This window comes from Peromyscus maniculatus, chromosome 5, assembly GCF_049852395.1.
Source record: "Peromyscus maniculatus bairdii isolate BWxNUB_F1_BW_parent chromosome 5, HU_Pman_BW_mat_3.1, whole genome shotgun sequence".
Classification (NCBI taxonomy): Eukaryota; Metazoa; Chordata; class Mammalia; order Rodentia; family Cricetidae; genus Peromyscus; species Peromyscus maniculatus.
This window is the reverse complement of record NC_134856.1, coordinates 42,084,919-42,110,492: the sequence shown is the minus strand read 5'-3', so window position 1 is coordinate 42,110,492 and position 25,574 is coordinate 42,084,919. Positions and strand designations below refer to the sequence as shown.

Sequence of the window (25,574 nt, the reverse complement as noted above, 5' to 3'; positions counted from 1 at the left end):
ATAGCCAAAACCGTAGATGTTCCTCAAGAAGAATGGATAAGGAAATTGTGGTACATTTACACAGTGAAGCATTACTCAACTGTTAAAAAAAATGAAATCATGGAATTCATGGGTAATCAATGGAACTACAAAAAAATCATCCTGAGTGAGATAACCTATATCTAGAAAGAAAAATATGGTATCTATTTACTTATATGTGGATATTAGCTGTTAAGTCAATGACAACCAAGCTACAATCAATAGAACACAGAGGTTAGGTATAGATTAAGGGACTAAGGGAGAGATTAGATATCCCAAGGAAAAGGAAATAGACTAGATAATTATGAATGGAGGGGGTAGGGCTGGAACAGGAAGATCAAGTGGGAAGGGAAAGGGGAGAGGAGGATAAGGGAGGGAATACCGTGAGAGACAGCCAAAATTAAGAGCCATTTGGGGGTTAGTACAGAAACCTAATACAGTAGAAACTTCCTAAATAAATATACATATATGATCATGATCTAAATGAAATTGCCAAATAATAGGGGAGACAGAAGCCCAACTGACATTTCTTGTCACCAAATGAAGCTTCCAGTACTGGGACTGGATTTCATATAATTGAGTTATGGCCAAAGGGGTTCCATGGGAACCCCCAAACAATGCAGGCTGTTGCCAGTACTATAGGTTGCTCTCCACAAACTGAGACAGCAAGGTCCCATTGCTGAATACAACACCCACACAACTCATTGAACATGGAGTGGTAGAGCTGGGGCCTGTATACAGCCTTCACCTTTATGCCCTAGTGTCTTTAATACAGGAAGATACTCTGTATGCTAACAAAAAGGAAACATAAACACCACCCAGCCACAAACCTTTTGATCTAAAATGGTGTCCTGTCAACAAGATATGTATGCTATGGCAATGGTGGCACAAAGCTTATGGGAGTAACCAACCAATGACTGGTATGACTTAAGGCCTATTCCATGAGATGGAACCCATACCTGACACTGCTTGGATGATCATGAACCTGAGATTAGATAGACCAAGGATCTATAGTAAAACCAAATACTAATTTTTTTAAGTAGCAATAAAATAACTCCTAATGACATTTTTCTTTATTCATAGATCAATGTCTCACTCAGCCATTATCAGAGAAACTTTCTCCTGCAGCAATGGGAACAAATAGAGAGACCTAGAGACAGATACTATGCAGAAAGTAAGAGACCTTGAAACATTCAGCCCTAAATAGGATGTCTCCATCAAACCCTTCCCCTAGGGCTCAGGGAACCCTGCAGAAGAAAAGACAGAAAAAGCCTAAGAGTCAGAGGGGAGGAAAGATATCATGAAAACAGGTCCTCTAAATCAACATAAACAAAGCTCATATGCTGGGGGCAGCATTCATTGGGCCTGCACGGATCTGTACCAGGTCCTTTGAGCATATAGTATGGCTTCCAGTTTAGTGTTTTCATGGGATTCCTGAGTGTGCAAATGAGTGGATCTCTGTTTCTTGTGCCTTCTACTGGGCTCTTTTCCTTCTATTTGTTTGTTTTACCCAATTCCAATGTGTTACTTTTTGTTTTATCTTACATATTTTATTATTATCCCTTAGAAGTCTGTTGTATTCTAATGAGTGACAGAAAGGGAGTGGATTGGAATGAGGGGGCGGGGCGGGAACTGAGAGAAGTAGAGGGAGGGGAAACTGTAACCAGTATATATTATGTGAGAAAAAAATCCATTTTTAATAAATGGGAAAAGGGAAGGAGCTGGATTATGGGAGAGCTCTCTGAGAAGTGTGCCATGGCATGCAACCGTCTTCTCACTTCAGCAAAAACCACAAGCAGCTTTCTGGAAAATGGACTTTCCTTGAAAGCAGGTGCATTTGTGTCTTCTCTTGAATATTTCAAACATTTAGAGCACTCCCTGGCACAAAGAGACAACACCACTGCTGAGTGAGCAAGTTTTTTAGAACCTGTAAATGCCACCTTATATACTGCATGGGTATTGGTGCAATGGGAAGCAGGTCCTCCTCCTCTCTTCATTTGAGAGAGAAAAAAAGTTCTGGGAGGGTAAGAACAGTGCACACAGTGCTGACTTTGGCAGCACATATTCTAAAATTTGAAGGACATGGAGAAGATTAGCATGGCTCCTGTACAAGGATGACACATAAATTCATATTTTGACATATACAGACATATCTATCAGAATTATACCCAACTTCTCAACGGAGACTCTCAAAACCCGAGTAGCCTGGACAGACATCTTGCAGACTCTTAAAGAGACCATGAATGCCAGCCCACACTAATATATCCAGCAAAACTTTCAATTATCATAGATGGAGAAAAAAATACATTTCATGACAAAGTCAATAAAGAGTATCTATCAACAAATCCAGCCCTACAGAAGGTACTAGAAGGAAAATTCCAACCCAAGTAAGTTAGCTATGACCACAAAAACACAGGCAATAGATAGTCTCAGACCAGCAAAACCTAAAGGGAAACACACACACACACACACACACACACACTCTACCACCACCACTAACAACAACAACAACAACAACAACAACAACAACAACAAAATAACAGTAATGAACAACCACTGGTCATTAATATCTCTCAATATCAATGGATTCAATTCGCCAATAGTCAGAAGTGTGTTAGTTTGTTGTTTACTAGGAATGATACTGAAGCAAAAGAATGTGTCAAAATTAATGCAGTTGATGCTCACATTCAATCTTTCTAGCTCTTCAGAACTAAACTGTATCTTTACTATTTGGATGGAGAGCACAGCCCACAGAATCAACTAAGCAGGGCTCATAGGAGCTCACAGGGACTGAAGCAGCAACCATGGGTCTGCATGGGTCTACATTAGTCCCTTTGCATATGTGCTATGGTTGTTTAGCTTAGAGTTTTTGTGGGACTCCTAACAGTGGGAGTAGGGTTGTCTTCTGACTCTTTTGTCTGCTTGTGGGTTCTTTTCCTCCTAGTGGGTTGCCTCATCCAGCCTTGATACGAAGGTTTGTGCCTAGGCTTATTGCATCTTGTTATATTCAGTTGGTATCACTGGGTGCCCTGCTCTTTTCTGAAGGGGAATGGAGGAGCAGTAGATCTGGGGGAGAAGGGAGACTGGGAGGAGAGGAGAGAGCGGAGACTTTGTTCCAGGTATATTGTATGATTGTATGAAAGAGAAATTTAAAAAAAAGTGCACACAGCCAAAAACAAAAGAATAAAGGCAGAATTTTAACCTGGATCTGGGTGTTTACAGAACTGAATTCATCATAACTTTATCTTTCTGAACAACAATTGGTAAGAGAAATAAATTTAAAAGCTAAAGACAAAAAATGTTCTACTATACATTTGTGAGGACTTTCAGGCTCACAAAATTTAGAGTGAGGGTATAGTTCTACATCCACGTGGTTTTCCAACTATCTACTTTGCTTATAAATTTGTAGCCTAGTTAGGACCTTTCTAGTTAACGTGACCAATATGACTTTGAACTGACTTAGAAAAAAGAGGAATTTACTAAAATAGAACAGAAGTATCTCAGTGACTACAAACAAGAATTATGCAAAGACAGACGAAGACATAATTAGAACTAGGTCATTGTTCTCCATAAGTCTCATCTATTTCTATGGGCCAGTTTAATCCTCTTGCACTGCAGACTACCTTTTCCTCAGATACAGAAGGATGTGTCTATTAGAGTTATGGAGTTCACTGTGCATCTAAAAGACTAGTTGAGTCTCAAATTCAAATTTATCAGGCAAGATTCCAATGTCTCCAACACTGCACAAATTAAGTAGGCGGGTGGGGAGCTGTATTTATTCCTGAAGTATATACCTGGAACCAAAAAGGATGCTACACGTTGTGAATGAAGAATGAAAATTCCAGAAAAGACTTGCTTAACAACCATGTCATAGATGTTCATTGCCTTGACAAGCCAAATTTTCTCCTATAAAACTATTAAATGTAGATTTATCTACAGATAGAACTTATTGTTTTGGTAGTGAAACTTCTGTTAATAACATTGTTACCTTCTTGGTTTATTTATTTATATTGTAAATTATTCCAAAAAGAATTTAATAAAGGAAGGAATGCATTAAATTATACCAAAATAAAAATTAAATCTAAAATGAAAGAGGTAAAATCAGGATAGCAACAGAATGAAATCATAAATAATATACTCTATAATGCAAGTATACACATTCACTATAAGGAAGTTACAAAATATGAGTTTTCCAGTAACTTTGTTAATAATGTAATGGATAACACACATTAGATTGTAAACCGTTACCTAAGAGACATAAAACATACTGTGAAGAATGGATGCCTGTATTGCCACCATCAACAGATAGGAACTCCTGCTGGAAATCTTCACTTAGTCTCCAGAGCAGTCTTCACGCATCCATGTATCCATGTATCACCTGTGAAGACAGAGTGACTATGGGAGCAAGGAGAGACCCGCCACTTTGGCAGTACCTCGTAGTATGATTTTGAACACAGGGTGAATAAGGATGACAACTTTAAGAATATCTAGATGAAAGGTCCAGGCAAAAGAACAATAAAAATGTCAGAAATGTAGCTTATGTTTATGGAAAGGCAAGGAGGATAGTGTTATTGGAAGTTGAATAAGAATGAAATAGAAGAGCACTTAGAGGTAGGACCAGACCGTGGTAGGTACAGTAACCCACAGGGAAGACTGGGTGCTAGTCTAAGCTGAACTGAAACAACTGGACTGTTTTCATCAAGAACTGACAGGAACTGAATGGATTCTTACACAAGGATGCTTCCATCTGCTACATGGAGAATAGACCTTTAGGGGATGAGAGGAAAGTTAAGTGGAGAGATGATTCTGTACGTCCAATAAGAGAGAAACATAATTTGGGAGCACTGGAGGTGAGAATGTGGGATGCACTCTGGAGGTAAACTAAGCAGGACTTGAAGACTGAATGACAGGAGTGGAGACTGGTGTTGGAAAGTGGTACCTAAGGATGACGATGCAACACTAGTAAGCACATACTCTGGTAAAGGTTTTTTAACTCAATAGCAAGAGTCAAAGATCTTGAAGTATAAAATAGAGAAATGAATGCTATTTAACTTGAAAAAACAAACAAACCACTTTCTCTTCTTTGTGACCTTAACTGCTCATGGTCAAAAATAAAACTTTTTGTCACTATATATATATAATGTTCCAAAGAGTTAAAAATGTCTATTAGTTTTACAGTGTTTTGTTAAGCCTGTATGTAGCCTCTTTGTATAAAAGGGATAAAGTGAAATGAAATAACAGAGACCACCATATCAGATCACCACAGTTCCTGAAACTGGAGACTTGAAGCAGCTTGATTCCATCAATACTGACATAAGCTGGTATTCCTTGACACTAGCACAATGGTAGGAGGAGTCAGGTAGCAAAGTGACATGATCTGGAAAGGGTTAACAAAATTCACATCCAAATGCTAATGATTGTACAGTCACCTTATACTTTATAAAGTAAGCATTTTACCTGAAGGAGAGTTAGAAGAAGAGAACTTGAATCCGTGTATGAAGATGCCATGCCAAAACTCAACATCTTGCATGCTAACTCAAACGTTAACTAAAAATAAATCTGGAAGCATCTATGGCATTGTCTAAAATTTGCAATTTGATGAGATATTTTTCTAAGAAATTCAGAATTCCAACAAACAAAAGCTCAGAGAATTTGTCAGAAAACTGCTCCACAAGAAATGCTGGAGGAGGATCTTTAGTCTAAAGGAAAATACCAGATGCAAATTTGAGGCTATACTAAGCATAAAATGAACTAGACATGACAAATATGAGTAGATATAGAATATACTTGCTGTCATAGGCTACTTTCTTTAAACATTATAGTTAGTTTATGATACAACTGAAACCAAAGTATGCTAAAAGTGAGAGTAGCAGGAATACAAAGCCCTATAAGATATAATAGTGCATTACTTGAAAACACCGAAAGTAATTAGACTATCCTTCTGCAAAAGTACTTGCATTCTTCATAATAGCTATGGAAACAACTGACATCTCTGTCAATAGATGGATGAACAAAGAAACTCTTAGACATCAATCAATCTTGAAGAATGAGATTTTTACAATCAGGTTTCTTTTTAAATTTTTTAACATTTAAAAATGTATATTAGTTATTTCAGAATTTCACATAATGTATTTGCATATTCATCTTTCCCTAACTTCTCCCAGATCTATCTCCCACATCCCTAACTACTCCTAACTTTATGTCTTTAAAAAAATAATCCTAGCATATGTTAATTGTAGAAAATAATGGGTTTCACTGTGGAAATTATATCACATCATTTATCACACAAATGAACCTTTGAGAACATCTAGCCAATGAAATAAACCAGAAAGAGAATGAAAACTATTATATGACTATATGATCTCATTTTATGTGGCATCTAAAATATATGTATATTTCAAATGCACAGAAACAGAGAGTAGATCAGTGTGGTTACAGGTGGTGAGTTAATGGGTAAAAATTTGTAGTTTTGTAGGCCAAGAAAGAAGACAAGAGGCAGGATGCATGAGAAAGAAAGAAGGATATGAAGAACTGAACCAATTAGACTTAATCAAAACTATACAGGAGCAGAATCCCACCCTACAGAGTACACACTTCTTCAAGTGTAGAAAGAACACCTACCAGTCCCTATGCTGAATCTATGAAATCTTCATCCAATTTCTAACATATTTTAAGCGATGTTGCTGTTGGTTTTTGCTCTTTTGGGGGGCCTGCCATCAGCTCCCAAATAAATCACATACAGAGGCTTATTCTTAATTATAAATGCTCGGCCTTAACTTGGCTTGTTGCTACTCAACTTTTCCTAACTTTAAGTTATCCTGTCTATCATTGCCTCTGGGCTTTTACCTTTCTATTACATCTGGAAATTTTACTTTCACTTAGTCCATGGCTGGCTGTGTAGCTGGGTGGCTGGCCCCTGATTTCTTCCTTTCCTTGTTCTCTTGCTCTTTTTTTTTCCTCCCAGATTTCTCCTATTTGTTCTATCTGCCAGCCCCGCCTATCCTTTCTCCTGCCTGCTATTGGCCATCCAGCTCTTTATTGGACCATCAGGTGTTTTAGACAGGCAAAGTAACACAGCTTCATAGAGTTAAACAAATGCAACATAAAAAAAGCAATACATCTTTGCATCATTAAACAAATTTAACACATCTTAAAATAATATTCTACAACAAACAGATGAGCTTACACAGCACTGTAAAGTAGTTTTGCTTGTTTGGGTCTTTTCAATGTATGCAGCTTTCATTTGATTTTTATTTCCACTGCTCTAGGATATGTATCAATTCCATTAGGTAAATTAGAATCTGTGCATTTTTTGTTGGTACAAACAATGCCACTAAGATTTTTTGTGTATATGAGTCTGATGCACAATCCAAAATGTTCTTTCAACACCAATAATTACCAAAGACTAGAGGAAGCAGGGCTAGGGAATCGCTCAGGTAGTACAGTAGCCTTGTAAGCATAAGAACTTGAGTTTGATTCCCAGAAACCATAGTTTTGTATTGTTTAAAAAGCCAAGAATGGTGGAACACTTGTAATCTCATGCCTAGGGCATACTCTACCCAGTCTGACCTTCTTGGCCAAAATACATGATGGGTAGCACTTGAGGAATGACTCACAAGACTGACCTGTAGCCTCAACATGCACACATGCACACACACCTACACAAACATCAAAAACTGGAGGAATTAACACAAGGACTAACAACAAAAGAGAAAACATTACTGTACCAACTATAGAGACATCATTGCCTGGTAGAGTATAGTCCTAAATATAAAAAACAAATTACACAAGTTTTACATGATAAAAACATAAATTTTATAACAGTATAGCAGAAAAGTATTTCTTATATGGAAAACCAAAAGATTGAGTATGGTGTGGTGATACATGCCTATAATCTTAGTCTCTGCAGGCAAAGTCAGTAGGTCAGCCTGAACTACACAGAGAGTTCAAGACAATAAGACTAGTCAGGGACAGAGAGGTCACATTTCCAAAAATGAAAGAAAATTAAAACAAAACCAAAAATCAACAGTGGGGTGGGCGAAGGGGAAGACTGCTAAATTACCTCATGTTCAAATTAAGAACTATGTTTATCTTTAGAAAGCATAAAAATTAAGATAAATCATATGCTAAGAAAATGTTTTATATACCTATGTGAACACATACACGCATATACCCCCCCTTCTCTCAGAAAATTATTCTAATACAGGATACTTCAGTACAACACACAAATCAATACAATGGATATAATAACAAAGGCAAATAGAAACACTGGCAAAAGAAAAAAGCTCTTCAGAGAAGTTTTTTTTTAAATGTTCAACATACAGAGAAACTGCATGTCAAAGATATCATTTCAGACAGATACTATTGATAAATATTTTTAAGCCCCAACATACATTATCAGAATGTCCAAGAAAAGGAATTCAAGTATATTGTAAGTAAAAGTAAAACCCACTATAGGTACACTGGAAAGCCAATTTGTTCTTTCTAGTAAAGCTAGATGTGCCCATCCTCTCTGACCCAGTAAGTCTATAGCATAGATATGTACACACCAGGCTCACATACATGGGGATAGCATGTTCCAAACTCCATTTAAATGGGAAAACATTTCACTAGACAAAGCTAAAGGAAGAATTAGTAAATTGAAAAGTAAAGTTGAAGAAATGTTCTAAAGTGCAGGACAATGCACCAAATAGATAAAGGACACAAAATAGAAGTCAATAGACACAGAGGATGAAAATATTAACAGAAACCTAGAAGAAAATAGGGAAAATAAAGATGTAATGATGTACTAGTTGAACAGATAATTGTTAACTCAAATGATAAATGGTCTTTAAATAAATAAAAAAAAAACAGGGCCAGATATTGGAATAAATGCTGAAGGATTAGAAACAAAGGAACAAGCCACTGCCATGTCTCACCTTGCCAACTCCATGAATCCTCTGACTGAAATCCTCTAAGTCCTCACCCGAAACGCTCTAGCCAAAAGAGCCTTTAGTTCCTGTCTCCTCATGCCTTATACACCTTTCTCCAGCCAGCCATCTTAGTGCTGGGATTATAAAGTCATGTGTGCTTCCCAGATACTGGTAGCAAAGGAATGAGATGTCAAGTACTGGGATTAAAGGTGTGTGCCACCACTGTCTAGCTCAGTTTCTCTCCTAGACTGAGTCAATCTCAGGATTTCAGGACAGCCAGGGCTACACAGAGAAACCCTGTCTTGAAAAAACAAAACAAACAAACAAAAACCAGAAAAACTACCTTTCAGCTGTGTGTGGTATCCATACCTGCAATTCTAATTTTCAGGAGGATGAGGCAGGAGGACTACTGTAAGTTAAAGGCCAGGTTGAACTATATAGTGAATTCAAGACCTGTTGTATAGAAAACAAAACAAACTAATAAGTCTTCTAATACATTATCTATATAAGAAAGAAAATAAAACTGACAGATTTTTCTTCAATGACAGAAAAAGAAATGACCAAACTGTGGAGAGATAAACAGTTTTGAACTTAAAATTCTTATTACATATGGAGGGAAAAGCTATTTCTAGCTATAAAAACAATCTTACAGCCTTTACTGGAAGCAATAAGAAGGATAGGCATTAATAGAAAGAAAAATTCAAATCTAAGAGTAAGAGTGAACAAAGGCAGAATTATCGAAGATATTAATATGCAATGGTAGTGAATGTGAATATTTACTGATTATATTAATTATAATACAAACTATAATATGATACAATTAGTAAATGTAAGAACCATGGTAAGAATTTGTGCTTGAAACTTCTATAATAATCCAGTTCACTGTGTGGGTTAGAGCTCAGACTCTGAAATCAGACTGTGTGGGTTTGAATACAAATTACAGGTGTCTTTCAAACTACAATTAAAGTCAATAACCCGATCAAAGAACAATAATGACATCTAAGAAATAGGAGTCATATTTTTGCCATTCTAATCAACTGTCAATTTTAATACATTAACAAGAGAAGAATAATGCAGGGCCCAGGGAAAGACAGCTGGAATTTTCAGAGGCGTTGAACATCCGTTAAAAAATCTTAAAAGAAGGCAGGAGTGGGGTGAATATGATCAAAACACACTGTAAGACATTCTCAGAGAATTAATAAAATATTGCATTAAAATATCTTAAAAGACATTAAGAAATTTAATCTTCATATTGTTCAAAAAGGTTTTCATGGCTGCCTACTTTAGATATTCAAATGGAATACAACAACACAGTCTTTGCAGTTATTTCTCTGTCTTAAGATCTTCCTCTCCAAAAGGGCTATATACAGAGGATAGAAGAAAATCGTTTGGACACGACCATTAAGCCTCTGCTCAGGATGAGCCAGGAAGCCTGGGCGATAAAGTTATTGACAATTTCTTTTAGTCTCGTGTGACAACAGTGCCAACAGGGCATGACCAAGTTTTGCCTGATTTGTTTGGCTCATGACTAGAAGTTATTACAACTTGATGTTTTTATTTCTGCATTAGTTAAATGTTTAACATGAAGACATAGGTCTTGATTTTTCTAGTCAATAAATACTTGCGATTTCCAATGAATTGCTTCTGTCTAAAATCATCTGCTTCCTATCACTTCATAAGCCCTACCAGTAACTGTTCAGATCTCTAAGGGATGGCAACCAAGCTCAATCTTGTACTTTCTGTGTGACCAGTTTAATTTCAAACACACTGGGCCTTCCTTTGGGTTGAAAAGATTCTACTAAATGGATTTGCCTGTCAAGTAATACCATCCATATCAGTATCTATCCTTGTCATTTTTATTTTATTGTTTTTAACCACCAGTTAGACAGCTTTGGTTATTTTACCCTATTTACACATTAAGTATTTGTCTCTTTGACTGTTTTGGGAAAGTCTGCAGGTCAGAACAAGTATTAGAGTATGTGTTGATTTAGCTAGCTGACAACAAGGGTTGCCATATGCTTGGCTCTGGCCTCATCATATTTCTGCTCAAGACCCTCATGTGGCTGGCTTGCGGCTCATGCTAAGACAAGAACAAGTCTTTACAATGTCCCACAAGTCCCTTTCCCTACATCTTCCACGGGTTTCTGGTCTCTTAGTCCACTGCTTCTGCAGCTGGCCAGGCATATTTCCCCTAGCATCTCTATGTTTGCTGCAGCTCTGTGTCTGGACTCCTCCTTCCTCAGACGTCTACAGTTAGTTGTCTCCTTCCTCTTACTTTATTCAACTGACCTGCTGACTTCATTGACACTTACATTGGATGTATTATTAGTGTCCACTTTTTCACAGTGGCCAGAACTCATCTCCCATCCCCTAGACTTTAAACTTGACCATGCAACTTACTTTGTTGACTAGAAAGTTAACACAAATGATTCAATTGAGCCTTAAAATGTCTTACACTGCTAAGCCCAGTCTCTTTTATTCTGACTTTATCATAGCACTGACAATAAAGAAATGGGGGGGGGGGAGTGGTAGCAGAAGCAGCAGCAGCCTAGTGTGACGGCACACGCAGCTCCAGCAGCTTGGGAGGCTAAGGCAGGAGGGTCACTTGAGCTATTAGCGGGAGACTAACCTGAGCAAAATGGTCCAGAGGAAAAAGAAACAAAAGAAATTGAGAAGGGGAGGAGGGGAAGGAGAAAAAGAGAAAGGAAGAAGGGGAAGGGGAGAAGGGGAAGGGGAGGAGGGAGATGCGTTGTGAACCACACAACCTGGAGCTAAGTCTAACCTGGTTATAAAAACCCGAGTAGACCTACAGAATATTAATAAACCACTGGGTTTTAAGTACTTGTTCTATAACATCCTCGTGCAAACAGCAGAAGAAATTGAAAACTGTTAACATGTAGACAATGTGCACCCTTCTATGAATTTGTTTTCCTTCCTAGCACATAAAACTAAAATAGTTCACATCTTTAGTGCCTGGTCCCTCCACACACACACATATGTCCATGCACACACCAAGTAACAGCTCCACACTTGCAGCAACTTCTTTCTGCACTACTGTCCCACCTGCAGTGTGAATGCCATGGCAAGAGCTCAATTAACATTGGTCGTATTGAAAAATTAACAGGGTAGCCAGTGGCCAACACCAGCGGAAATTAAAATATTAGCAGGGAATACCAGAAAATTAACATAGATACAAAAATTATTTCTAGATAGTTATGTGTGTTTTGAGTAGAAAGAGTTGTATCAGTGATATAGAGATGAAAAAAAAAAAAAAAGAGTTACCGGGAGGGAACTTATATAAAATGAGTGCTGAATACAGTCTTAAGTACATCTGGGACATTTCAATTCTAGATAAAGAGAACTAGACATTCCAGGATGGTGACACAAAGAAAATTTCTGTTCAAGGAGCAGAAAAGGTGGAAAGAGCAGACAGTGAAGCAGAGGGAGACAGAAACCCAATTATGAGCTTTAGTATGGCATCCGGGTTTTAATCTAATTTCAGTTGAAAGCTTCTGGGTGTCAGGTGGGGGAAATGGTTAGTTAAGGTCCCGTGTGTTCCATGGAGGTAGAGGGCAAGAAAGGGTGTCTCAGTTAGGGTTTACTGTTGCTATAAAGAGACACCAGGGCCATGGCAACTCTTATAAGGAAATCATTTCATCGAGGGGGTGCCTTACTGTTGCAGAGGTTCAGTCCATTATGATCATGAAAGGGAACCCGGCAGCGTGCAGGCAGAAGTGGTGCTGGATAGATTTTGACCAGAAGGCAGCAGGAAATCGACTAACAGTCATACTGAGGGAATCATGAGCAAAAGAGACCTCAAAGTCCACCCCCACAGTGTCACACTTCCTCCAACAAGGCCACATCTCCTAACAGTGCCAGTCCCTTTGGGGGCCATTTTCTTCCAAACCACCATATGGGGGCAAAGATAGATAGATGAACGAAGGAGCCTTTGCAAGAACACAGGCATGCAGACATCAGGACCAGGCTGAGCCAGAGGTAGTGGTGGAGATGTGAGGTAATGTAGTGCCTTTTGCAAGCAGAGCCAACAGGATTTCTTGATTGAACAGACAGCCTTGTTATAGGGGTTATACAGGGACATCTAGAGGCTGAAGAGGTGAGAATGGAGGGTGGCTGTTTACTTTCTGTCTGCACAACTTACAAAATAATCCTTTTATTACCGAGTAGAAGTTGAGCAGTTATGGGGGAAGAGACATCATGAGCTCTACTTTGTACACCTATTGATCAGCTTCTCTACACAAAGTCCAGTACTACCCAGAAGTCACAGGAATCTATTCTGCAAAATACTTAAGTCTTTCTCAGTTGCTAAATACAATCAATAGTTTCACTGCTAGCTGGATTCTACCAGACTCAATTCAGACCACATCACAAACAAAACGGACCTCTGTCCTGCCTCCAGATGAAAAGAACCCTGTTTGTTTGGTCCACTGAGGCAACTAAGAGCAGACAAACATACCATCTGTGCTTAAACAGAAACGGGCAGAGAATACATATTTGATTTAGTTCCTATATATACTGGAGAAAACCCTGGAAGGATCAAAGGAACTAATACTTCTGATCACTTCCTGAGGGGAAGGGGTGAGAGCTGAAGGACAGATAGTGGTAAGTCTCATCATTCACCCATTCTGATGGAACTTGTTCATGCAGTGTGAAAGCCCCACTGATTTCTTGTTTTGTGTAAGTCATAGGAAAATGCTACAAAAAGTATAGAGCAGAAGATCCAAGAGATTCCTGGTTCTTGGTCATGCGTAGGTGAAAACCTTTATGCCAGGTGTGTGTGTGTGTCTGTCTGTCTGTCTGTCTGTCTGTCTGTCTGTCTGTCTGTCTCTCTCTCTCTCTCTCTCTCTCGTGTCTGTCTGTCTCACTATAATTTCATATTAAGAGTCACAGAATATATTTTTAAATTACAAAGCCTTCAATACTACTTTAACTGAAAAGTATTTTAAGACAAGGGTCAAGAATCAAGCTTGGAATAAAAATTGTTCTTACACCTCTGTCTGATTTATCACTTTAAATTTCTTCTTTAATGTGTCATAAAAAGTAGAAAACAATTGCGATAAAAATACTCTTCTCTTTCAAGCTGGGAGTGGTAGGTAAACCTGTAATTGTGGCCCTCAGGAGGTGGAGGCCAAAGGAACAAGGGACAGGCTAAGCCTGGAATGAGATGTCTTTCACAGTAACATATTTTGGTAAGTCTATTTACAAAACTACAGATATAAAGAAAATATTTTTTATAACAGCGCTATGGTTTTAAAAAAAAAGTAGTATAATGATAATGGCAATTCATCTAGCTAAATATTTTCTTAAGGATAGTAAGTTGGTTTTCTAAACTAGCACGTAGCATAGTATTTGAAAAGTTTTTAAAAATACAGACATTTTTGTCAAATACTTAGAGGAGTAAAGTTAACTGTTCTAGTATATCAGTAATTATAATCACAATTAATTGTGATTAAGACATTTGTCTTCAGTTGTATACCAATGGTGAGCTCATCAGACTCTAATGGGTAGTCCCAAACCCATGAGGATGCAAAATTGTCAAAGAACAAGTTCAAAAAAGACTTGCCTATAGAATTAACTTACATGAAAATCATCAACAAATGTCAAAACAACAAAAGCAAAATTCCTATCTTATTCCAAAGCTCCAAGTAGCCATGTCAGATGGCTGCCAATCAAGACAACATTTCTGAAGATTTTGATGCAGAACTACATTTATGCACATTTATCAGTGTAGGGAAAAAGGGCTCCAAATGGATCTTCAAACTCAGAAAGAGCTTGATACCTCTAGATAGTGGATTACTGATAGTCAGATATGGAAATGGATGCTACCCTTCTTATTCTTTTTTTCCTTTTCTTAGCCCTACTAATTGTACCCTGCTTCATAAACCTCTTTACTAGTTTTCTTCAGCAACAGATCCAAAATATTTCTAGCCAAACCCTGAACCAGTTAATATTACAGGATTACCAGCCCCTATCAACAAAGCCAGAGATCTGCAGAACCTAGTTACATCCTTAGGAGGAAGATCAAGATTGTTCCAAGAACCTCGATGCCCCAATTCAGCAGGAAACGGTCTAATGTTAACTTCGCCCCCTTTCTAACCACCAGCTGCTTATTACTAAACAAAAATGGGGGAATGTAGGTAAAAGGGGCTGGCTAAAGAAACTCACCCTGACCCTGGAGCCCAGAACTAGGGAAAAATGGCTCAGATCAGGGCAGAAAGAAACACAGTTTGGCTCAATCAGATCAGAGCCATCTCTGCCCCTGGCCAACTGACTTGTGAAACCAACCAATCACAGAGCAAGACAGTAGAACCCTGGGCCCCAAGTCAACTCCTGGTTGATTCCACCCACAAGACATCCTATGTAAACCACCCTGCCTAGTCAGTTTTTAAAAGGCTGTTCTCTCCACCCTGGTAGAGGTAGCTACTCTCTGGACTCCTCCTTCCCAAATAAATCTCTTTCTCAAAAGAGTTTTGGATGTGAAGATCTTTACTCACTGGCATAGAGAAGATCCTTACTGAGACGTCATTCAGTGTACAAAACAAGGGAGGGCTGGAAGAGCAGAGCAAGGAGGAGCTGAACAAAAGATCTTTGCTGAGATGTCTCTCAGCAGACAGAGCAAGAGAGAGATGAAAAAGTAACAATTTTCTCTGTAGCCAGAGGAGATTCTCGCTACATTTCTACAGGGGTTTCACCTTTTGCAAAGTGAGGCAAAAGAAGCAACATCTTAGGCCCAGAGAAGCAGAGCTCTGCTAGGAAGCCCCCTTAAGTGGGGGCTGAGCAAAGCTCAGCTAGCTGTAGCAGGTCTCCAGGAGAGGAGTAGGATTACTATCTCCTGCAGGGAGACCATCCCCCCTTACACCAGTATACTCTGACTTTCCCAAACAGTCAGCATACCCTTCCCTGCTGATGCAGTTCCAGGCCTGACTTTCCTAAGAAGTCAGAGAAATTTCCCTTCCAGAGCTGAACTGTCTCCTTGCAGTTCCAGCCATCAGAGCTGTGCTAAACAGCTCCAGGTGTCTGGGACACCTTCAGGGCAGAGCTGTTGTTCTGAGCAGCTCGAGGTGTCTGTGATACCTCGTCCTCCAGGGCTGGACTGTCTCCATGCAGCTTCAGCCATCAGAACTATCCTAAGTAGCTCAAGGTGTTGCCTGACTCCCCAGGTAGTCAGGACACCTTTCCCAGAGTTGCAAAACTCACATTTTGGTGCCAAAATCCAGAACAAAACCCACAAAGTTGCAACAAATTTACTTATAATCAGTATACATATTTTTAAAATAATGTGTTAATAAAATAGGTAATCAAATCTATGCAGGACTGAAATCCAGGGACTCAATCAGCTTTACAGTTCAGAAAAAAAGTATAGTCAGTCAGATTTTATGGCTATTCATTTTGCTGTTGTTGTTGGTTAACTTGAAAAAAGAAAAACTTTAGAATACTGATTTTTTTTTTTAAATCCCAGAAAGTAGTAAAAAGTTTATTACTAAGAGAAGAGTGTTCCAAAAACACTTTGGGGGAAGATTTTTATCTTTCTGTTTGTTTTCCTTAGACTTTATAACTGGGCAGCTTTCCCTAGACTATGTCGTCATTTCAAGGAAAGTAGTAAACAATGCTTGAGAGATCACTAGATTGCCACTTTGGTAGAGCTATTTATTTGAGAATCAAGGCATAAGCTTGAAGTTATTAAAGAGCCATCAAAAAATGCATGTCTGTGATTATTACATCCATGTTGGACGAGCCTGCGAATCATTTTATGATCAACAAAACAATGCATATATACTGCATTACTGGGGTATTCTGCACCATATATTATATATAGGTAACAAATTTTATTTTCTTAAAAAGGTTATATATTGTCAAACCTGGTAATCATAAGGAATATTCAACAATGCTGAATAATAAACAATATGAAGGAATCCAACCCTCCCCCATCATTCGTCTATCCTTCCTCAACAGTTCCAGCATGCAATATCTGATGCAAACACCCATACTGAATATCAGATTCTACATCTGCTTCAGCATCTTAGTTCTCTATCATGCAAACCTAAATAATTGTCAGTATCAATCAGATAAGGCACTTTGAAACTAATTTCAGTCATATCCCTAAGAATATAAACAGAGAAGCCACACATCCCTAGTTATTATTTGTAAGTGAACAGACACAGGAAGGTGCACTGACCATCTCAGGATACTCAGGAACTATAAGGGAAGAACTACTGTCCCCTACAATCATGTCTTGCCATGGCAGTCACTTTAGCACTAAACACAACAGAACACACTGTTGATCAGCCTTGTTTACTGGATGTTACAAGCTTTTTAACTGGGGCTATGCAAAGTTTTTGCATGGAGATGGTATTCAAATTGAAATATACACCAAAGGAGTTACTGAGTCTAAAAATAATAGAAATCAGAAAGGTAATCATGAAACTCATTTTGTTTTTCACTCTGATAATGTACAATCTTCTAAAATATCTGCATGTGAAATGAGAGCACCTATTTAAACCAATGGTGATAATGACTGTTTTAAAATGTAAAGAGTATACATATGAATGAGACAGGCACTATATGGAGGAGAAATGGAATGAGTAAAAGTTTCAGAAAACATATGCATGTACAAACGTGCTTAGAAGACACTAGCTGTGAGATAAATATCCAGCTTAAAATTTCAGTGCTTTGGTGGCTAAGGCAGTAAGAGAAAAACAACATCTCTTTGCACTTAGAAACCTGTTTCTAATCAACTGAGCTACTCCTATGGGGGCAAATAAAAATGATTAGCTTATTAAAAGCATAGCTTTGCTATTTAATAAGCAAAAATGATTGAAAATTCTGCTCCAGATCCTGATAATTTTAGTGTTTCTAGTTAAGCTTGCAAAATTGCATTCATTATTAGTGTCTAGATTCATTAACAATTCAATTTATAGATATTAATGCTTATAATGCATGCTTCGCTTGCCAAAACTTGAAGAGAAATTGTTTCAATTAGCTTTCATGGATCATGAATCCTACCGGCTGGGTATTTTTAGACAAAAGATACAAACACATCCCCAAGCAATGCTAATGCACAGCTGGGACTTGTGTGTAAGGTCACTTGAGCTAACAGTTTAAAAGGAAAAACAGTAAATGAGTTTTACCCAGATGAGCAAGACAGGGACAGTCTTCTGCTTCCAACCAAATATTTGAAAGGCATATATGCACTTAAGGAAAATGGCAGCAGAATTATTTGCTTTAGGGATCTCTAAAGACAAAACTATTAGGCAGAAATTGGCAAGCTAAACTCAGTGAGAGATGTTCAGCATAAAAGACAATGGGAAATCTCAGTGAGAGACCTTAATTTATTTCATTGTAGAAGAGAAAGGGTATTTCTTGTAAGTCAAGCTTAAACGGGATTCAAATTCTGTCACTTGCACAAGGGCCATGATGCTGTGGTAGGAGATAAAGAATAGACCAATGTCCCAAGTGATCGAGACAGCAATCCAGATATATAGGTAATTATAAATTCTCCATTTTATGTGGGGCTACACACAACCAATTCAAAGTTGCTACTTACTGTCAGTGACAAAAGATATATATGTATGTATATATATACACATACATACATACATACATACATACACACACACACACACACACACACACACACTCTTAGGTAGAAAGACATTTTTTGAGTGTTCATCTCTTCCACATACATTTCTTTCACCAATCTGCATTAATACCAAGAACACCAATGTATTTTTATACTTCACACAGTGATTATAGTACTGTATTCTAGCACCATCTATACAAGCGGTCTGATTGTTTATTAACTAGGTATGTACTATAACAGGAAGAAAATAAAATGACTTCTTATATTAGAACAGATAATTTGTCTTTACTGAAATTCTGATTCATTTCATATGCTGAAGAAGGAACTGAATAATGATTCTATATTTATTTATCATTAGTCTCATTTTGTAGCTTAGACAAGCCTTAAACTCTGACCGTCCTCCCTCCCCCTCAGCCTCTTAGTTTGGGAATTATAAGCAAGCACCACTGCACCCAGGTGAACATGACTCCTTAATGTCTCCAGGATCCTACAAAGCCACCTCAGAAAACTCTAAAGCCAGTAGAATGAAGGCTGAAAAGCCAGTGAAATACTAACACAGCTCTAAGGGTGTGCCATAAAAGTTGAGTAGGAAGGCGGCATGGAAGGCACGCAAGCTCACTGAGATATTTAAGATAAGTATGAGAACATGTAAAGCATTTCTTCTGAAATTATATTTCCTTTTATATCAAAAGTCTGATGTTAGTCTGGAAGTCAAATACATATACACCTAGGAAAACATTTATTATTATATTCTTTTGTCTTAACAGTGGTATGACTTTACCAAAAAATAATTTTGAGCTTACAGTAAATCATAACAACTGCTATAATACACAGAACTAAGGCCGGGCATGGTGGTGCACGCCTTTAATCCCAGCACTTGGGAGGCGAGGTAGGTGGATCTCTGTGAGTTTGAGACCAGCCTGGTCTACAGAGTGAGTTCCAAGATAGGCTCCAAAGCTAAACAAAGAAACCCTGTCTTAAAAACAAACAAACAAACAATAAACAAAAACAACAATAAAAAAACACACAGAACTAAAACATATCAGAATTATAATCTAAGGCTGGAACTAGGGATATAGCTTGGTAATAGAACACTTGGCTAGCATGTGCAAGACCCTAGGTTCCAGCCTTAGCACTAAAAACAAAACTAGATTTGTGAGATATACACACACACAGTGAAGTCTATATGGGAATTAAAAACCATTACACAGAGAATGGACAAAAACAAGCTAGAATAAAAATGGAAAAGTAAGTCTAAGGAAAAAAGTGAAGACTTTTGTTTTCAATTATTAATTTGAAGATGGTTCTAAAGACTGATAGAAAAACACAACTAGGCTAATAGCAGTAGGTAAATGGGACTGGCTGAAAAACTAATGATGTAACTTGCTCATTTATTTCGCCAATATGCTTGCATAAGTACATATACACACACATGTATAATGTATATTAATGCGTTTCTCACACTGTTAAATTCATGATAAATAAACTATTCTTTTAAAACCTACAGTTTACACTTAAACCAAATAGTTACTTGATAACTTTATGCGTGCATGTACACACACACACACACACACACAGAGAGAGAGAGAGAGAGAGAGGCTCTGGTCACTGATGAAATCATTAGCAGTGTCACATTACTATTCAAGAGTATAATTCATTCTTTAGTATTAAGAGTCCATAGGGGCCTGGTTTGCTTTGCCACACTGAAAATAGGGAACAGCAGGGATCCCTGGTACATGAAGCTTACTTCCCTGTTCTTTCGTAAGCTTCCAAGTGTTCTAGTTAGTCTTTTGTTTCTGTAGCTAATCTATTACTTAAGGTACTTCTCCCTCTCTACAGTAGATGCAAAGGGCACTGAGCAGGAATAGTAGCAGTTTCCTCAAGGGGTGTGAGGTAGTCGGTTTTGCTGCTTGATAGGAGTTACAGGCTATATCCTCACACTGAAAATGTAACCCAAAGATCTTTCAGTGATGAAAATCCTATTCCACAGAATTTCAACTCCCCACAAAGCCCATCAGTTTATGAGACAATAAAAGATGCTTGGAAGGTGATAACAAGTGTCAATAAATATAGCAGAGTATACATATGATCAGAAATACTGACATTCAATAACATTAGAGAGCAGTTTGTATGGGTAGCCATGTGTAGCAATCTAGAGTTATCCAGATCTTGTAATTTTTGCATGTGTGCATGGGAGGTGGTTGGTGCATAGGAGTGTGGAGGCCAGAGGACAACCTCAAGTTGTTCCCTGGAGGCTACCTACTCTGTTCTCGGAAATAGTCTCTCAGTTGCCTGAAAGGCTGTGCTGCCTGCTAACTCTGGCATTACGAGCATGCACCACCATGTCCAGACTTCTTCCTATGGGTACTTGGGGTTGAACTCAGGTAGTGTCTGAACTACCTCCCTACTTAAATATTCTAATTTGGGTGAGGTAAATCTAGGGATGGGGGCAGGGGCAGCACCACTTTGTGTTTAAGAAAAAGCATTCTGCCCTGTAATGACTTCTTAGAGGAACCACAGCAAACTCCGATCTGGTGCACTATTCCACAAGGCGATTCTACAGCCATTCCAACTCCAAAGGCAGGCGAGCCACCTTACCAATGCATTGCCATGGCTACTCTAAAACAAGTGTCACATTATGCACCAGATATCTGTTGAATGAACAGGTTAATGATTCCCCGCCATGGTGCCCAAGTTCCTTCCTGTGGAAAGCAAAGTAATCGCGGATTCTTTGTTTCTGGGATTAAAGAAACCAAGAAGTAATACATGCCATGATAAGACTGAAAATGGAACTGTCAGGTATTAGCTACTGTTATGTAGTAGCCAACTGATAGATATTAGCAAGTTTGAAGGTCATGAGGATGGATTCCTCCTTTGCCAGATTGGCCCCCACCTCCTGTGTTCCTATTAACACTGATTTTACAAATAAAAAATAAATTACATGGAAGGAAGGCATATCACAACTCCCCCTCCATAAGGTTTAAAGTATTTGAGGATGACCTGGATGTCCCCTTCCTGAGAATTAACTTTCATGGTACCAGAAGGTGCCATACAAGCTTCCAAAGAAAGAAGGAGCCAACAGTCCCACCTTACTATGACACCTATGAACCACATCAACAAGCAGCAATGCAGGATAACCCTAAGGATACAGTAGTGGCACACATACCTTGGCAGTAACCAACAGCTCTCTAATTGGACTTAAGCCTGGCTTAACAAGAAGGAAACCACGGCTGGTACCAGAAACCTTTAGTAGTCAAGTCAGGGTTATTAGAGGAGAATTTACAGCTGCTAATTTACTAACCCAGCATAATCCCTAACAACAATCTACAAACATCTGTCCTTATACCCACAGGTAAGTGTAGTCTTCGACACTCATCAAGGAAACTTCTCTCTGCAACAGATGGAGACCACAACAGAAAACCACAACCAAACACAATGGAGTTGTGGAGCCCAGTGCCAATTGATATATTCATAAAACTCTCCCACACCTAAGGCTCAGGGAACATTTTGGAAAAGGAGGAGGAAAGATTGTAAGAGCCAAAGCAAATCAGGGGAGTTTGCTGTGAGACTGCATCCGCTAATAATGTTGGAAGCTATACCCAATAGAGCGCACCAACATGACTGCCCAAACATGAACTGAATAAGGGTGACACCAATGAAAACACCAAAGTGGATGGAGAAAAACCTATGGAGCCTCAACCCTATGCAAAGAACTACAGGCAACCGAGGAAAGCTGAAAACAGGAGAGATGGCCTCCCCCATGAAAGAGCAGAACAACTGGGTGTCCTCTACCAAACCATCAGCCCTGAAAACAAACATACAGGCAGCACTATAAAGAATGAATATTTAGGAATACACATGCATGTGTGTGTCTGTGTGTGTGTGCGCGCACACATGCCGGACTGTGTGTACTCACGCCTGCAATAATAATTAGTGAAAAAAAAAAAGGCTGTGAATTTGAAGGATAACAGGAAGGGGTATATGGGAGGGGTTGGAAAGGGGAAAGGGAAGAGAGATATGTCATAATTAAATTATAATCTCAAAAAAATAAGGACTCTGAAGCTGGAGAGACGGCTCAGTTGGCAAAGTACTCGATACATAAGCATGAGGACCTGAGTTGACCCTCAGCATTCAGTTCCATGAGAATAACAACAACAAACCCACAGGTGAGTATTACAGCGTGTGCTTGGACTCCCAGTGCTACGGAGGCAGGTAGACAGGTCCCTAGAATCTCCTTGACAGCAGCTTAGTCCAATCGGCAAGCCCCAGGTCCCAGAAAAAGATCCAACCTCAAAAAGTAAAAAAGCCTGTCTTGCAGAAGACCACTCAAGGTTGACCTGTGCACGTGCAAACACAGGAACATGTGCGCCTCCCCTGCACAAAGGAAGATGCAGAGCATGGCATGAAAGGATAACTACAAATTATTATTATTATTATTATTATTATTATTATTATTATTATTATTATTAGGCAAACAAGACAAAGGTAGAGATAGCGAGACTTCAATGAGGCCCATGATAAAGCATTAATTTTATAGCATGTAATTTTAAATTCTTTTAAATCTGCTCTATTATATGATTTTTAGTCAGAAGAATAGACTATGAGTTCTATCTCTGGCCCAAAGCGAAGATGTGTCATTCTGACGTGACCCAACGATGACAAAATTCCTACTTAGCAGGAGGCCTTCTGCTAAAGATCAAAGACCTACCACCAGGACCCTTTCTCTTTTGGAGTTAGTGCAAAGTCTATAAGGCACCTGGACTGGAAAACCCTCAAGAAAGTGGTCTCTCCTAGAAACTGTAATAGCATAGAGCCTACTCAAAAATGTAAGCTGCACAGTGTTCTTTCTCTGAGGCCGTTGTCAACTTCTACCCCATGAAAGCATTTTCCTCCACAATGGTTTCTGTAACTGCTGTCCACTCTTACTCCATGACAGCATTTCCTTTACAACGGTGCCTCTGGCCATTGCCTATTCTTAGGGTGCTCTGCTTTACTCTGTAATAAACCCCACCGCCTACGCTATGCCGTGTGTCTCTATGGAATTCTTTCTGTTGAGATCACAAGTACTAGGGAGCCAAGGAGAGATCAGAGGAAGATGCTGGTGACAAAAGCAGGTGTTTGGGAATATGGGGACTCTGCATATTATCTTTGCAAATTTTCTGCAAGCCTAAAGTTAAGGAAAGCTTATTTTTAAAAAAGATTAGGGAAAACAAACTGATATTTGATATACAGTTAATACAAATCTAACTCTCAAAACTGCCTAGCTACTCGGTCACTCATAGCAAACTAGTGAAGGGACTAACCAGCCTCCAACAGTAGAGACTGGTTGGCCTTATCTACTTGTCAGTTAATACCTCAAACCTGTAATGACCTTAACTCACTTCAACACTTTCACAGGGTACCACTGGGAAACTACTACCCTCACTTCTCCTTCTCCTTTTTCAAAGCTAACTTCAGATCTAAGATGTTCCGATGCCCCTAAGCCTCATATTCATGACTAGGATAATAGCATGGCAGTCTGGGTAAGATATGAAAATATTCACTAACCAAAAGTGAAAAAAAAAAAACCTGTTTACACAAACCAAGTTTCCAATTAATGGAGGAATGCAGTGGATATCGCTCTGTATGCTGTGAATGTGTTGCTCCGATGGGTTAATAAATAAAATGCTGATTATTGGCCAGTAGCCAGGCAGGAAGTATAGGTGGGACAAACAGAGAAGAGAATGCTGGGAACAAGAAGGCTGAGTCAGGAGTCACCAGTCAGACACAGAGGAAGCAAGATGTAAAAGTACCAGTAAGCCACAAGCCATGTGGCAACTTATAGATTAATAGAAATGGGTTAATTTAGGATATAAGAACTAGATAGCAAGAAGCCTAGCACGGCCATACAGTTTATAAGTAATATAAGTCTCTGTGTGTTTACTTGGGTCTGAGCAGCTGCAGGAGCTGGGTAGACACAGGAAAACTTCAGCTACAGAAGAATAAACACAAGAGTCCTCATGTTACCTAGGAGCATTTTTCAAGATCTCACTTATTCTTCCAACCAGCAATGACACTTGACAAAAAAATAAATAAAATCATTTTTTCCTCTCCCTCAAAAGCAATGTTTCTTGTTTTTAAAATTAGAAAGCCTGAACAGAAGATTTAGTAGTATCAGTATAATTGTCTCCCTTTTAAAGTTACTAAAAACCATTCCTGACTAAGTAGCAAAACAAATCACATAAATGGAATCATTTCCCCCAATATTTCTACTGGAAATGCATCAGCAACGTTAAAAAAATAAACAAAAACAAAACAAAAAACAACCTAAAATTATTTTAAATGATGTAAAAAAATTTGAACACAAAACATTAATATATTCAAAATATTCTATTTCACCCAGGCTTGTAATATGTCCTAAATGATTATTTCTTTAATTCAGCAGCATAAAAGGGATATGTTGAGATTCTCTAAGTATGTCAGTTGCCTCCTTATAAATGGAAGCATTCTTACCAGTGTCCACTTACCTCCACTCCCACCCAGGCTCTGTCTCACCTCAACGCTTTGTATAACTCCAACAACAGTGGATGTGAAGCCAAAGAAAGAAGCTACCACCATTGTCCAGGGATCAGAACTGCTGGTTTGTCTTTTTCTAATGACTCTCAGCCTTAGTGGCCTTAGAAACCCCTGCGTTTTTAAAAGGAATTGAAGATTTCAGACAGTTTATGTGGCTACACCATTAATATTTATAATAATGGAAATTAAACAAATAAAAAATGTCAACTTTATTTAATCATTTAAAGCAGTAAAAAAAAAAATCAGTGTATATTCATAACATACTTTTATGAGAGAATTCTTTTTCCTACTTCAAAATATATTCATTGTGTTTCCACATGAGAATAAAAATTTATATTTACTTTTATAAATATATATAATTTATATATACTTAAGTATATATATACAAATATGAAAATTGATGCTTCAAGAAGTGTGCTATGTTTATTCTCAATGGAGAGGAATGAATGAGTTAATAATATGCTAGACAGCAGTTTGAGAAACATGAGGCC

The 25,574-nt window shown here is 38.4% G+C and overlaps 1 protein-coding gene and 1 pseudogene across 8 annotated transcripts in view; one reads left to right on the top strand and one right to left on the bottom strand.

The window, feature by feature from the left end:
* The window catches only part of LOC143273316 (uncharacterized), a 192,989-nt gene that overhangs the window by 119,393 nt on the left and 48,022 nt on the right, over positions 1 to 25,574 (bottom strand). For 2 of the 8 annotated variants that reach the window (XM_076572132.1, XM_076572136.1), the window contains exon 2: positions 4,287 to 4,396. The exons of the other annotated variants lie outside the window; for them this stretch is intronic. Coding sequence is in view for 1 of the 2 variants with exons in the window: in XM_076572136.1 (XP_076428251.1) it covers positions 4,287 to 4,317 (31 nt within the window). In the remaining variant the exon portion in view is untranslated. The remainder of the gene's footprint in view (positions 1 to 4,286; positions 4,397 to 25,574) is intronic. 8 annotated transcript variants of the gene reach the window in all.
* Positions 2,061 to 2,155, top strand: LOC121829872 (U6 spliceosomal RNA; annotated as a pseudogene).